Source organism: Danio rerio, chromosome 20, assembly GCF_052040795.2.
Source record: "Danio rerio strain M-AB ecotype USA chromosome 20, GRCz13ab, whole genome shotgun sequence".
Classification (NCBI taxonomy): Eukaryota; Metazoa; Chordata; class Actinopteri; order Cypriniformes; family Danionidae; genus Danio; species Danio rerio.
Window position 1 is genome coordinate 1,521,033 of NC_141040.1, and position 14,244 is coordinate 1,535,276.

At 37.6% G+C, this 14,244-nt stretch overlaps 1 protein-coding gene across 53 annotated transcripts in view; it reads right to left on the reverse strand.

The window, feature by feature from the left end:
• The window catches only part of ptprk (protein tyrosine phosphatase receptor type K), a 300,910-nt gene that overhangs the window by 24,453 nt on the left and 262,213 nt on the right, over positions 1 to 14,244 (reverse strand). For 11 of the 53 annotated variants that reach the window (NM_001443271.1, NM_001443270.1, NM_001443269.1 and 8 more), the window contains 5 exon segments: positions 2,665 to 2,762; positions 4,564 to 4,600; positions 7,759 to 7,835; positions 9,631 to 9,718; positions 12,543 to 12,736. In NM_001443271.1, the coding sequence (NP_001430200.1) occupies positions 2,665 to 2,762; positions 4,564 to 4,600; positions 7,759 to 7,835; positions 9,631 to 9,718; positions 12,543 to 12,736 (494 nt within the window). 53 annotated transcript variants of the gene reach the window in all.

Below are 14,244 nucleotides of genomic sequence, written 5' to 3' on the forward strand. Positions count from 1 at the left end.
TAAATCTTAAAGGGACAGTTCACCCGAAATGTAAATCTTAAAGGGACAGTTCACCCGAAATGTAAATCTTAAAGGGACAGTTCACCCGAAATGTAAATCTTAAAGGGACAGTTCACCCAAAATGTAAATCATAAAGGGACAGTTCACCCAAAATGTAAATTTCTGTCATCATTTAATCTCCATTCACTCGTTCAAAACCTGTTTGAGTTTGCAAATGAAGATAATTAGAATGAAATTGGAGATCTGACCTCCAAAGTATTTGTTTGTTTCTACCATGGAAGCCAGTTGATACAGGTTTACAGCGCTCTTCAAAATATCAGCGTTCAAAATGTTAAATTTCGACAGAAGAAGAAACTCATACAGCTTTAAAACCATTTGAGGCAGAGTGAATAGTGAGTAAATGTTTATTTTTGAATAAGCTGTCCCTTTAAATACAGTCACAACATCGACCGATGCAGAGCAACACAGAGACATTGATTCACAGCAGTCAAGATTTTCTTCTAATGCTGGAAGACGTTATTGTTAACTGCCATACACTGCAAAAAATGCTTTTCTTACTTAGATTTTTTGTCTTGTTTCTAGTCCAAATATCTAAAAATTCTTAAATTAAGAAGCATTTTCTAGACAAGCGAAACATAGAGTCTTGTTTTAAGAAATTATACACCAAAATTAAGTGAGTTTTTCCTTAAAACAAGCAAAATAATCTGCAAATGGGCTTAGGAAAATAATCTTCTGTCAAAAGGAAAAACAAGATTATTTCTCTTACCCCATTGGCAGATTGTTTCGCTTGTTACTTACTTAATATTGGCATATTATTTCTGAAAACAAGACGGTTTTGCATGCCTAGAAAATGCTTCGTGATATCCGCTTGTTAAGTCGTATATGTGATGTATGGATTACTGTTTCAGAGTCCAAGCTGCTACTCATTTGACTTGAGAAAATATTTGTTCATGCCCACTTTTTAGTCATATCACACATTAAAGGGAATCTTATATAAAATCATTGTGTACAAATCAGGCTCTAGATTTGCTGCATCACAAATACCCAAAATTTGAACAATTTAACATCAATCACTTTCTGGCCATCGGATATTAGGCATGGATGTATATATTGTGTATATATTGACTCATTTGATGAGTCTCCCCATACAGTTTGATATAGCGCTCGGACCTGGAAGCTGCATCGCGTGACGTCACACTTAACCAGTTAAACTCTTCTGTTATTTTAGGATTTCCGCCTGGATTTTGCCTACCCAAATTTAAAAGCTTCACAAATCCACATGCAGAGGTGTAAATGCAAAAATTGGGTATCATTTTAAAGAAAACCCTTTGAGTTTTCATAAAACACTATTGAAAGTGTTTAAAACATCTGTATATGTCGTCTGTGTTATAATAAACACCTAAAAAAGAGGCGCTTTTTGTATGTTTTTTTATAAACTCAAATTTATAAGTGAACCTTTTAGGTTGTGTGTGGTCTAGCGTGCTGTAATTAATGTTGGTGGTTCCTGCACATGTCTGTAATCATAGGAAAAAAGAAAAATGTCTCCACCATAATCTATGCAGAAGTTCTTGTATTCCAACTAATGAGAGGTGCTGTACAAGCCACAGGGAGCGATCATTGTTTATTTCACTATTCTTTTGTTTGATCAAACATAATTCATTGTGTTTGGAGCACGTCAGACATATAAAAGCATTACTTATGCACATCATCTCAAAAACAGAGGAGCATGAAGCGCACAGCAAAAAGTGAGAGATGAGCTGTCTGTGCTGTCTGGGGCTGCTTATTGATCATTAATGTATTGTTTTCACTTCTGCATTATGGAAACACCGAGATTCATTCAGCAACTGTTTGATATGTGAATATAATTCAGTAAAAAGAATGCTGGAACCGTATGAGCACCGGCAAGAGCTTTCATTTGAGCTATAACTTGTACATGTGTCATATTAAAAATATGAAAATAAACCAATGTTCAATTCCCAGCTCGGGCATCCAAAATACTGTGTATTTAAGTGTAAATAACTTTTATACAGTGGAATAAAAAACAAAGTGATGCATATGTGCATAACATATAGATTCTACACTTTCAAACCAAACCACTTATGGGGGTCTGGTGCAATGCTGGCCCTTTAAATCTTAAAGCGAAAGTCGATGATGTCACGGACCCGGTAGCTGGTCTGCAGAATTAACAAGCGGATAAGATGTTTTAGACATTTGGACTAGAAACAAGACAAAAACTCTAAGTAGGAAAAGCATTTGTTGCAGTGTATGAGATGATTTGAGCGTTCCAACTGCTGTAAAGTCATTTCAAATGCACATATATAACTAATATATATATAAATATGTTATATACATAACATATTTAAATAACATAAATAACATATATAAACTTACCACTAAAACATGCAAAATGATAAAAAAACATGCCTCAACCCTTTGAGAAGTGCTGCAAAGTCATCAACATTATTCTTTGGTTTGATTTAGTGGTGAACTACGACAGGCTGTGTGGGATTGAGCCGCTTTTGTCCATCAGAGCATATGAAATATCTCACTCTTCAAAAGGTTTCATCAGGCAGGGGCCTCAGGTCACGTCACAGAGCACAAAACACACACACACACAAACACGGACACACATGCGGCCCCTCAGCAGGCACTATAGGCACATACCCGGCCCACCTCCACTAGGTTGGTTACCATGACGATACAGGCCGACTGCTCCTGCCAGATCATCCTCCAGAAGTCATACACCGTCTCGTGGACAGGACCTGCACACACGCAAACACACACCTGAGGATGAGCTTGTGGAGAAACACACCGAGGCTGAGCACAGTGTATATTCGCAACTATTTGTTCTCCTGTAAAAATAGTAAATGTAAATTATTAAAAAAATAAATAATCAGCATTTATTGTAGTGAGTACTAATGCCTATCCCTGAACCCAACCTTAACACATGTAGTTTCCTACACAAATCAGTATTAAGCAATTGTGTGTTTATGGGCTCTATCATACACCCGGCGCAGTGTGGCGCATGGCGTGGCGCAATAGTCTTTTGGTAGTTTCATCTTGGCGCAAGAGTGGTTTTGAGGCGTTGCGCTACGCTCTTTAAATAGCAAATGCATTAGCGCTCATATGTGCGCCCATAGGCGTTCTGGTCTAAAAAGGAAGGTGTTCTGAGGCGGACCGCTGGCGCGTCGCTATTTTGAGAAACTATAATAGATTTTTCATTAGACCAAAACTAACCCGGTCTAAACTCCAGCACAGAGTTGCGCCTCGCTTACACACTGCTTAATACACACAAGAGAGCAATAGGCAAATATCTTTACATATGAAAAAATGTAAATATTAAGGATATATAGAGGATATAATAAGAATAGATATAGAATATAAATATAAAGGATTAAAATATTACAAAACATATTATTTTCTAGCCGACATAAATATGAAAAACCACTGCCTTCATGTCTTCTTCATCTCGGGAGGCTTTTTCAGTTCATTCATAACAATTTGCTTTTGTATAATGTTATTATTATTAGCAGTATTATTTATTATATCCATATTTATATTTGTTTTATTAAAAACAAGCTTAGATTTGCCCACCTGTCAGGTTTTAGACCATAAGGGGCTCAGCGTGTGTTTTAGGATATAACTCAGGTTTCTGAGCACATTCTGCTATTATTGTTCATTTATTCGTTTGCTGGAAATTAGAACTGAATTTAGAACAAATCTTTGCGCTTAACAAACGAAAGTATTTATTTATAGACTAATTGATGTCTGTGCATAAAGGTTTCCCTATCCAAGAGCGAAAGTGAAAGTGATCCATTATCTCTCATTCTCACGCAGTAGATGCTCTGTTTAACAGTTTTCTGTTAATAAACTGTGAACTGTTTGCTTGTGAAATGCTTATTTTTTCCACTTAGACTTACTTTGCGTCCTGTAAATAGTGAATGCGCTCTTGGCGTGACGCAGCTGCCTCTTAAAGGGAATGGGAGATGAGACTCTGATTGGTTTATTCTCAAAACACACCTATAACTCATTAAGAAAATAAACTCAACCCTTTTAGACCATGCGCCGAAGCGCAAGGCAGATTTCCCGTCCTTAAATTAGCAAAAACGCGTCCTGACACGCCCTGAAAGCGTTTGCGCCCTGCGTTTTGAGCTCTGCGCATGGACCGTCAAAATAGAGCCCTAAAAGTCATCTACTAGACATCCAAACACAAACCTCTTGCTAAAACAAGCTAAATCTGGGTTTTCCGTGAAAACTGAATAGGAGTCGAATGATAAACTAAAAATAGACTAGAGATCACATAGACAGGAATGAATGACTCCACATGTACAGTGTCTAATCTACAGTTATAGTCAGAATTATTCGCCCCCTTTGAATTTATTTTCGTTTTTAAATATTTCCTAAATGATGTTTAACAGAGCAAGGAAATGTTCACAGTATGTCTGATAATATTTTTTCTTCTGGGGAAAGTCTTATTTGTTTTATTTCGGCTAGAATAAAAGCAGTTAAATAAATGGAAAAAAAAAAAAAAAGGAAAATATTTATTCAACCGTTCACATTTACCTTGAGTTGCGATGTAATGACTGGGCCGCTGGTATCCCTGCAGGAGAAACCAAAACAACACTTCAGTAATCAAAGAAGCAGCAAAGAAATCAACATTTCTGAGGTTAATTGATTTTACAGTGGCCTATGCAGAAGTTAGGTTTATCTAGCCTGGGGTGCGCTTCCCAAATCCATCCTTAGTCAACTAAGTGTGCAAGTTTATCGTGATGAATATAGTTCAGTGATTCCTGAATCCATCGTTCAAACAAACATCTGCTTTAAAGGTCCCGTGAAGTGCTTTGAAATGTGGATTATTATTGGATGTTTGATGTAATCCCAAAGAACAGCCAATAGTGTTTAGTTTTATCAGTGAGGGTGGTTAAATGAAAATCAAATGAGAAGCGTCTTGAAGGGGGCGGGGCATTTCAGATACTGCAGAGCATTTGATTGGTTATGATGTGATGAGAAACTGTAGTGTGAGGTGACTTTGGATGTTTTGGAGCACACTGGCTTATAGAAATCTAAAAAATAACAATACTGATACTGACATCTAAAAGCTTTATTGTTATTTCATGGGACCTTTAATTTGCTCTCAAAACTATTTTTATTACAGTTTAGTTTAATGATCTTCAGAGTGACAATTGTGCTCCCTTCAAAGTGCACTCCACACTTGAGTGCAAACAGGGCCAGACAGATTTAGTGGACATTTTGTGCTATTTCTGTGCACAATTTTAAAAAATAGACAAAAAAATAAATAAATAAAACATCTGTGGATTTATGCAAGTATAGTAACGAAAAACTTAAAATATATATATATATTTAACCTTTTTAACTTTTATTTAAGATTACCAGTGCATATCCAAAATAATAAAGTTTCTCATGAAATAGATCTACTAAAAACATTAAAAAAACTTAACAAGCTGTGTATTGTAAATAAATCATAGAAGCATTTGCATATTTTAGGTAAAAATAATATTACTAAAATGAATATAAAAGCTGAATAAATCAGTGTTTAGTTATGTAGAACAGTGACTTTTATGATTAACTAGGAATGTTACATTTCTATAGCTTGGAAAAAGTTTTATTTTATAGATATGTACAGCGTTGAGGGTAATGCATTACAAGTAATGCGAGTTACGTAATAATATTACTTTTTTAAGTAACGATTTAAGTTTTCAAAATTAAGTCATACTATTCGAGTTACTTTTTTAAAAATGTGCCATGAGTTATTCATTCATTCATTCATTCATTTATTTGTCGGCTTAGTCCTTTTATTAATCCGGGGTCGCCACAGCGGAATGAACCGCCAACTTATCCAGCATGTTTTTACACAGCGGATGCCCTTCCAGCCGCAACCCATCTCTGGGAAACATCCACATACACACACACACACACACACACACGCACACACGCACACACGCACACACACACACACACACACACACACACACACACACACACACACACACACACACACACACACACACACACACACTCATACACTAGAGACAATTTAGCCTACCCAATTCACTTGGGAGAACATGCAAACTCCACACACTCCGCCAACTGAGCCGAGGCTCGAACCAGCGACCTTCTTGCTGTGAGGTAACAGCACTACCTACTACGGCACTGTTCTAAAATGTTGTTATTATTATTATTGCTATTATTATTATTATTATATTATTATTATTATTAATATTATTATTATCATTATAGTTATTATTATTATTATATTATTATTATTAATATTATTATCATCATTATAGTTATTATTATTGCTATTATTATTATTATATTGTTATTATTAATATTATTATTATCATTATAGTTATTATTATTGCTATTATTTTTATTATTATTATATTGTTATTATTAATATAATTATTATCATAATAGTTATTATTATTGCTATTATTTTTATTATTATTATATTGTTATTATTAATATAATTATTATCATTATAGTTATTATTATTGCTATTATTATTATTATTATATTGTTATTATTAATATTATCATTATCATTATAGTTATTATTATTGCTATTATTATTATTATATTGTTATTATTAATATTATTATTATCATAGTTATTATTATTGCTATTATTATTATTGTTATTATTATTATTATTAATAATAATAAGTTTATTATCAATATAGTATTATTATTGCTATCATTATTATTGCTATTATTATTATTATTATTAATATTATTATTATCATTATAGTTATTATTATTGCTATTATTATTATTATTAATATTAATATTTTTAATGGTAAAAGTAACAAAAGCAACAATGACTGGAGTAATAATTTCATTCAAAACTACATAAAATAAGTAATAAATAAATATTCAATAAATAAATATTTAACAATTCAACAATTATTTTTTTACATTTAATAAATGCCGCCTTGATGAACAGAATAATTTTATTTAAATTATTAAATAAAGTTTTTTTTTGTATAAGGATGAAAATAAATAAAAAATGCACTAAATATCTGTAAATGTCTGACACAAAATGTAATTTTATAGACAACAAATTGATGAATTGTTTTTTTCTTACATGTCATTGTGTGCCCACATGTCTGATTTGTGTATGAGCTTAGGCTACAGTATTGACATGTGTAGTTTAATTTACAAAATAAAGAAAAAGTCTTGTTTCCATGAATTATGGAGGACACTTGTCACCACATGGTTCATTTCCTGAATGACGCATCATACACTAATAGTTACACCACTGTTTGGGAAACACACCCCAGAGCAAGACTGACATTCTGGATTTGTAGGAATCAAACACGCTGCGTCAAACCTCCCACGAAAAACAAAAACACACAACAGCAAAACCATGAGCGTCAGCCGGGACACAGGCAGGGTGGGGGGTGAGCGTGCGGGACGTCCAGCGAGAGCCACAGGAGGATGAGTGACGGTGGAGGGAAGAGCAGACAGAGAGCATGATGGGAAGGGTGCATGTGCCCTACAGTGATACTTACATCCCTGTACAGCCAAATCTACCGCCCCCAAACCAACCGCACAAGAGTGAGAGAGAGCACAACAATGTCAGTGAGTCAGCAAGCACCTCCAACAAGGAAGAAAAGAAAGCTGTAAATTGTGTAATAGTTGAGACAAAGGCATGCATAAAAGACCTCACATACGAGGGAGGGAGAGACGTTTCTCACACGTTCGCCAATGGAGGAGGAGGCGGCATCGCCACTTACATCAATGTAGTTGGCATTTATGTAGTCGGACGACGGGTCGTCTTCCATGGGCTGCAGGATCACTCGAGAATGATCATCTACAGCAAGACAAAACACACACAGACGGTTACTAGGGGCCCTGTCATACACTCAGCGCAATGTGGCGCAAGGCGCGATTGTTGTTTGCTAGTTTCAGCTTGGCGCAAGAGTCTTTTGACGTTTTGGGTCACGCTGTTTAAATAGCAAATGCATTTGCGCTCATATGTGCGCCCATAGGCGTTCTGGTCTAAAAAGGGAGGCATTCTGAGGTGTATTGCTGGAGCGTTGCTATTTTGAGAAACTATAATAGATTTTTCAATTGACCAAAACAAACCCGGTCTAAAGTCCAGCGCAGAGCGCGTTAGATGTGCGCCTCGCTTACACACTGCTTAATACACACAAGATGTAAAGCAATACGCAAATATTAAAAAATTATTGAAAAATAATTAAAATATTAAGGATATATAATAAGGATATATATATAGGATATAAATAAAAGGATTAAAATATTACAAAACATATCATTTTCTAGCCTACATACATTTAAAAACCACTGCCTTCATGCCTTCTTCATCTCGGGAGGTTTTTTCAGTTCATTCATAACAATTTGCTTTTGTATAATGTTATTATTGTTAGCAGTATTATTTATTATATCCATATTTATATTTGTTTTAATAAAAACAAGCTTAGATTTGTCCACCTGTCAGGTTTTAGACCATATGGGGCTCAGCGTGTGTTTTAGGATATAACTCAGGTTTTTGAGCACACTTCATTATTATTGTTTATTTATTCGTTTGCTGGAAATTAGAACTGAATTTAGAACAAATCTTTGCGCTTAACAAACAAAATGTATTATTTATAGGCTAATGGATGTCTGTGCGTACAAGGTTTCTTTAGAGTGAAATTAGATAATGGAGGCTCATCTCTCATTCTGGCGCTGCAGATGCTCTGTTAATCTGGTTTCTTGCTAGTGAAATGCTCAGTTTTTCCACTCACACTTACTTTACACCATGTAAATAGCAAATGCGCTCTTGGCGGGACGCAACTGACTCTTAAAGGTAATGGGAGATGAGACTCTGATTGGTTTATTCTCAAAACACACCTATAACTCATTAAGAGAATAAGCTCAACCCTTTTAGACCAAGCGCCACGACGCAAAGTGGATTTTTCCGTCCTTAAATTAGCAAAAGTGGATTCTGACATGCTCTGAATGCTTTTGCACCCTGTGCTTTGCACTTTGCGCATGGACCGTCAAAATAGAGCCCTAGATGTTCAGCTGGATGTGCACCAGTGCTCATTTCCACAACTTTTTCAAGGTATCACCTGAAATATTTTTTCTTGTGGAGAATTTTATTCGACATCATTCCCGGTGTGTGGTGCATTCCCTTTCCGTAAGGAATCTGAAATTGTAAACTTGTTTCAGGACTTGTAAGTGTTTTGCGTCTTGTTAATTTTTTTTTTCTAAAATGTAAACTGTTTCGTCCATGGTAAAATTGCTTTTCCTCTGTAATTGTGTCTGATGACAGGTGAAAACGTTTTCCGAAATGTAAATCTGTCTCGAGCTTTGCTAAAGTGTTTTACACTTTGTAATCTTGTTTTGCACTTCCCGGCCAGCGTAGTAAAAAACGCACACAATTCATGCTGTCCCAACACAAATCGATTAAGTTACAAATTTAAGTGGACCGAAGATTAAACTATTAAGTTGTCCCAAAAAAAACCCTTAAGAATGGTAGGAATTGTGTTTTTTTTTTATATAAATCTCGAAAAACACTGTGTAATGTCTACACGAGGACCCACGGGCCTGCAGGAGGGTGTAAGGAGACGGATATGATGTGTAGCAGAGATTCTCCTTACATGCAATGATGTTCCCATATCGATTCTTCGTTCGATTTTGCTCTTTCTTTGCTGCGTCCCAGGAAGCAGACTGACCCTCAAAGAAACTCTAGACATACACAGAGAAAGAATTACGACAGGGTAATATCCAACTTTACACATACTGTCATCATATTTATGACAAACACAGCAGAATTTGCTTGGTGGAAATACATTGGATGAGGAGCGCTTTGAGAAAGTGCAGGTGGAAACACTCATCAGATTGTGGTTTGATCAACTCAACTGCCGACTCTCTTCGCCTTTAAACTCACAACTGCACAACATGTGTGTGTGTGTGTGTGTGTGTGTGTGTGTGGGTATCATGCTGTGGGTTTAACTGCATTTGGGTGTAGCTCTTGCTGAAGGTGAAGTATCGTTTCTGGGATGTTAAAATAGTTTGCAGTGTGATGATCTGTTTACCGAGCAACACAAGGCAGGGGATGTTTCAGGAAACCTGCGTGAGAATAAGCTCATAATTATGAAGACGGAAAACCAGGCCAAGACTCAAAGTCTCTTGGTCCATGATGATGCTACAGGTGGATGTGGCTCTGCATCTTCTTTCAAATGAATCTCTTCTTCAGTTGAAAACAAGGCCACAATTGGAAATTGGAGAACCAAATTCGGCCAAGAGTTGCAAAAAGCTTTCCTAAGTATCTCAAGCTCTCGTTGGCGATGATGTAACAGGTGGGTGTGGCTCTGAGGCTCAGCCCATCTCTCATCTCCATTTGTAAACAAGTCCTCGATGAGCTGGAAAATGAAGGACTAACTTTCAACCAAACCTGATGCTCAATGTGCCTCACATAGTGACAATGTGAAAAAAGAGTTTTTGAAATTGTTGCAAATTTATTAAAAATAAAAAACCTGAGGAATCAGACGTACATCAGTATTCACAGCCTTTGCTCAATACTTTGCTGATGCACTTTTGGCAGCGATTACAGCCTCAAGTCTTGTTAAATATGATGCCTCAAGCTCGGCACACCTGTCTTTGGGAATTTTCGCCCGTTCCTCTTTGCAGGACCTCTCAAGCTCTATCAGGTTGGATGGGAAGCATTGATGTACAGCCATTTTCAGAGATGTTTAATAGGATTTAGATCTGGGCTCTGGCGGGGCCACTCAAGGACATTCTCCTAGTTGTTGTGAAGCCGCTCCATTGATAATTTGGCAGTGGCTACAAGAGTCCTTCAGATGCCTTTTGGCAAATTCCAGACGAGGAGTGTCTTCCGTCTGCCCACTCCACCATACAGGCCTGATTGGGTGATTGCTGCACAGATGGTTGTCCTTCTGAAAGCTTCTCCTCTCTCCACAGAAGAACGCTGGAGCTCAGACAGAGTGACCATCAGGTTATTGATCACCTCCCTGACTATGGTCCATCTCCCCCGACTCAGCTTAGATGGCCGGCCAGCTCTAAGAAAAGTCCTGGTGGTTCCAAACATCTTCCACTTACGGATGATGGAGGTCGCTGTGCTCATTGGAACTTTCAGAGCGGCAGAAATGTTTCTGTAACCTTCCCCAGCCTTGTGCCTTGACACAATCCTGTCTCTGAGGTCTACAGACAATTCCTTTGTCTTCATGCTTGGTTTGTGCTTTGACATGCACTGTCAACCCTGGGCCCTTATATAGACAGGTGGAGCCTTTTCATATCATGTCCAATCAACTGAATTGACCACAAGTGAACTCCAATGAAGCTGCTGAAACATCTCACGGGTGATCAGTGGACTCAGAATGTACCTGAGCTCAAGTGCTATCAATACGTTCCAGATGCACTGTATTATTATGGATAGCCATATTTAGCTGGGCTCTTTTATCAGTTTTTTAAAGCATGACTGTTACGAGTAGTGTAGTGTAGGCTTGTGTGTGTAGTGTTTCTCTCTCGCTCTCTCTCTCTTTCTCTCGCTCTCTTTTTTTTATAATTTCAAGTATTTGCAGGTGCAGTGGATTACATTGGGACGGATCATGATTGGCGCTTGGATTGGCTATAAAAACCTGCAGAGAACATGGGTTCGATGGCTCCCCGCTCTCTCTCGATTTCCCCGCTTGTACTCAGTTGAGAACGTGATCCAATGAGTGTTTGCTTGTTTCTCTTTGTGGCTTTGTGAGATGCCGTTGTGATAATTTTTAACCGGCAATTAAAGTCCGGTTTTCTGTCTCCCTGTCGGGCTTGGAGCATGCAGGGAGGTTTGGTGCCTTATTTGTTATTTTCGTTTTCTCCTGTGTTTGTTAGTAGGCAGGTAAGTTTTCTGTATTTTACTTTATTTGTTTTCTAGGGAAGTGTAATCTAATTTAGTTAGCTTGGTTTATTGTCATTTATTTTGGCTGAACCCCTCCTGATGTTATTTTTGCTCCTTATTTCTGTAAATAAATCATATTTTCGTGTTAATTCTCAGTGGTTGTGTTTTTCGTATATATTTTGGGGAGAGAGAGCGCGGGGGCACCGGGGATTATATTTTTAATCCCTGTTATTTTGTTACGTTTTGGTTAAATCTCTTTTTGATCAAGGATTTTTAATTTAATTCGTAACAATGACCGTAAAACATAAACATTGTTACGAGTGTATCAAAACATACTGTTGTTTGTCGTAAAAACTCGTAATAATGCCAAAAAAACTTCAATATGTGCATCTCTGGATTCGTGTGTGCAGTCATGTCGGCGCTGTAGCTGGTGTATTCTGGGAAGTTGTCTTACCCCTTGGTTTCGAGTGTGGTCCTGAAAAATCTCTGTTTCAAGGGCTATCTAGCCCTTCCCCTTAGCCCAACGCCTTCAAGCTAAAGAGAATTAGGACACCCCTACCCCTTCACGTGAAGTGCAAAACAAGTGGTAGTGGTAAGGGGAAGGGGATATTGGGATTGGTCCTTAGAAAGTATTTTTTGCACACAGTTACTCTCTCATCATCTAACCTCATACTCCTCCTTGAAGCCGTAGCTGTCGGAGGTCTTCATCAGGTTGATGTGCTGCAGCAAATCCGCCACCCGTATGGCCGGATGGAGCTGTCCCGTCTGATAAGGGGACTCGGTACCCTCGCAGTGGTATCGCGGGATATCCAGCAGTCTGCTGTTCTCCGCTGCCGCCGCTGCCGCAGTGTGGCTCTCATCTGAGGAGGCACAGAGATCCCTTCAACATGCACACCGAAGACTTTCAACAAACCTCCGCACATGCCACACCGCAGAAAACACTTTTCTTACTTACAGCTTCCGTCTCGTTTCTAGTCCAAATATCCAAAAATCAAGAAGCTTTTTCTAGACAAGCATGATCTTGTTTTTCCTTTTGACAAAACGTTATTCTGCTCGTCCTATTAGCAGATTATTTAGCGTGTTTTTAGGAAAAACTCACTTCATTTTGACTTGTTATTTCTTTGAACAAAACACTATTTTATGCTTGTCCAGAAAAAGGCTTCTTGATTTAAAGATTTTAAGACACAAAATCTAAGTAAGAAAAGCATGTTTTCAACACACACACGCAAAATCCCCACAAATGCATATAAAAGCCCAGAGATGAGCACTCTGCGTAGGACAGAGGTGCGCACGCACACACACACTTACCAGTGATAGGCACTTACGGGGCAGCAGGAGAGAAAAAGACGGTTTAGTTCAGCGTCAGCTCAAACACTCTGAAGGGCTCTGTAGTACAGCTGATGGGGTGACATGGACTGAACATATACAATGCACACCTACGGGACACTAGGACCAGGGGGACCACAGACAAAACCACTCTCCACGCCACAGCCACTCACTATATCACTTGTGTTACACTCTTAGGCAAAAAAACTGTGCATTTAGAGCGACAGTTCAACCTGAAATGAAAATTCTATCATCATTTACTCAATCCAAATCGTTTTTTTCTTACTTTCTGTTGAGCCAATAGAAGATATTTTGGAAAATGTTGGAATACGACAACTACTGACGTCCAGAGCAGAAAAAAACTAATCCTATGAAGGTCAATGGCTGTTTTTTCCCAGCATTCTTTAGTATTTCTTGCTTTGTGTTCGACAGAAAGTCAAACATGTTCTGATATACTGAATGATGAGTAAATGATGACAGAATTGACTTTTGTTTTTGGTGAGCTGTCCCTTTAAGAGCTTGTCACTAGGTGGAGCTCCACAAAAGGACACCTCTGTAGCTCATCAACCAATGAAAGCTGGATTTTGGCATCTTAGAGATGTAATATTGACATTTGAGGTCCTTTTTTATGAGCTTTCACAGGTAAATAAGCTACAAAAATGTCCCACTGTTTTGCCCCAGTGAGAAGCTGATGAATCTAGAAGTGTATTTGCAGCTTTTTGCTGGATTCACACCAAATCTGAAAAAGTCAAAATATTTCCCAAATGATGAACAGAGCAAGGAGATTTTTACTTTCGGCCCACAGCTCTTAATCAAACTTGGGTTTTTACATGGAAAAGTTTGGGCACCCCTGATTTAGAGGGATGCAGACACCATTGGCGATGTTTGGCGTTTGTTCTTGTTGGGTTCTCAACTGGTTTGGCCCTAGGACCCACATTTTTACGCGACCCAAATTTTTAGGAACTATAATACAATTTTAGGAATTATAATTATTTTTTGTATTTGTTAACATCCACAATTTTTATTTGTTTCAAGTCGTGAC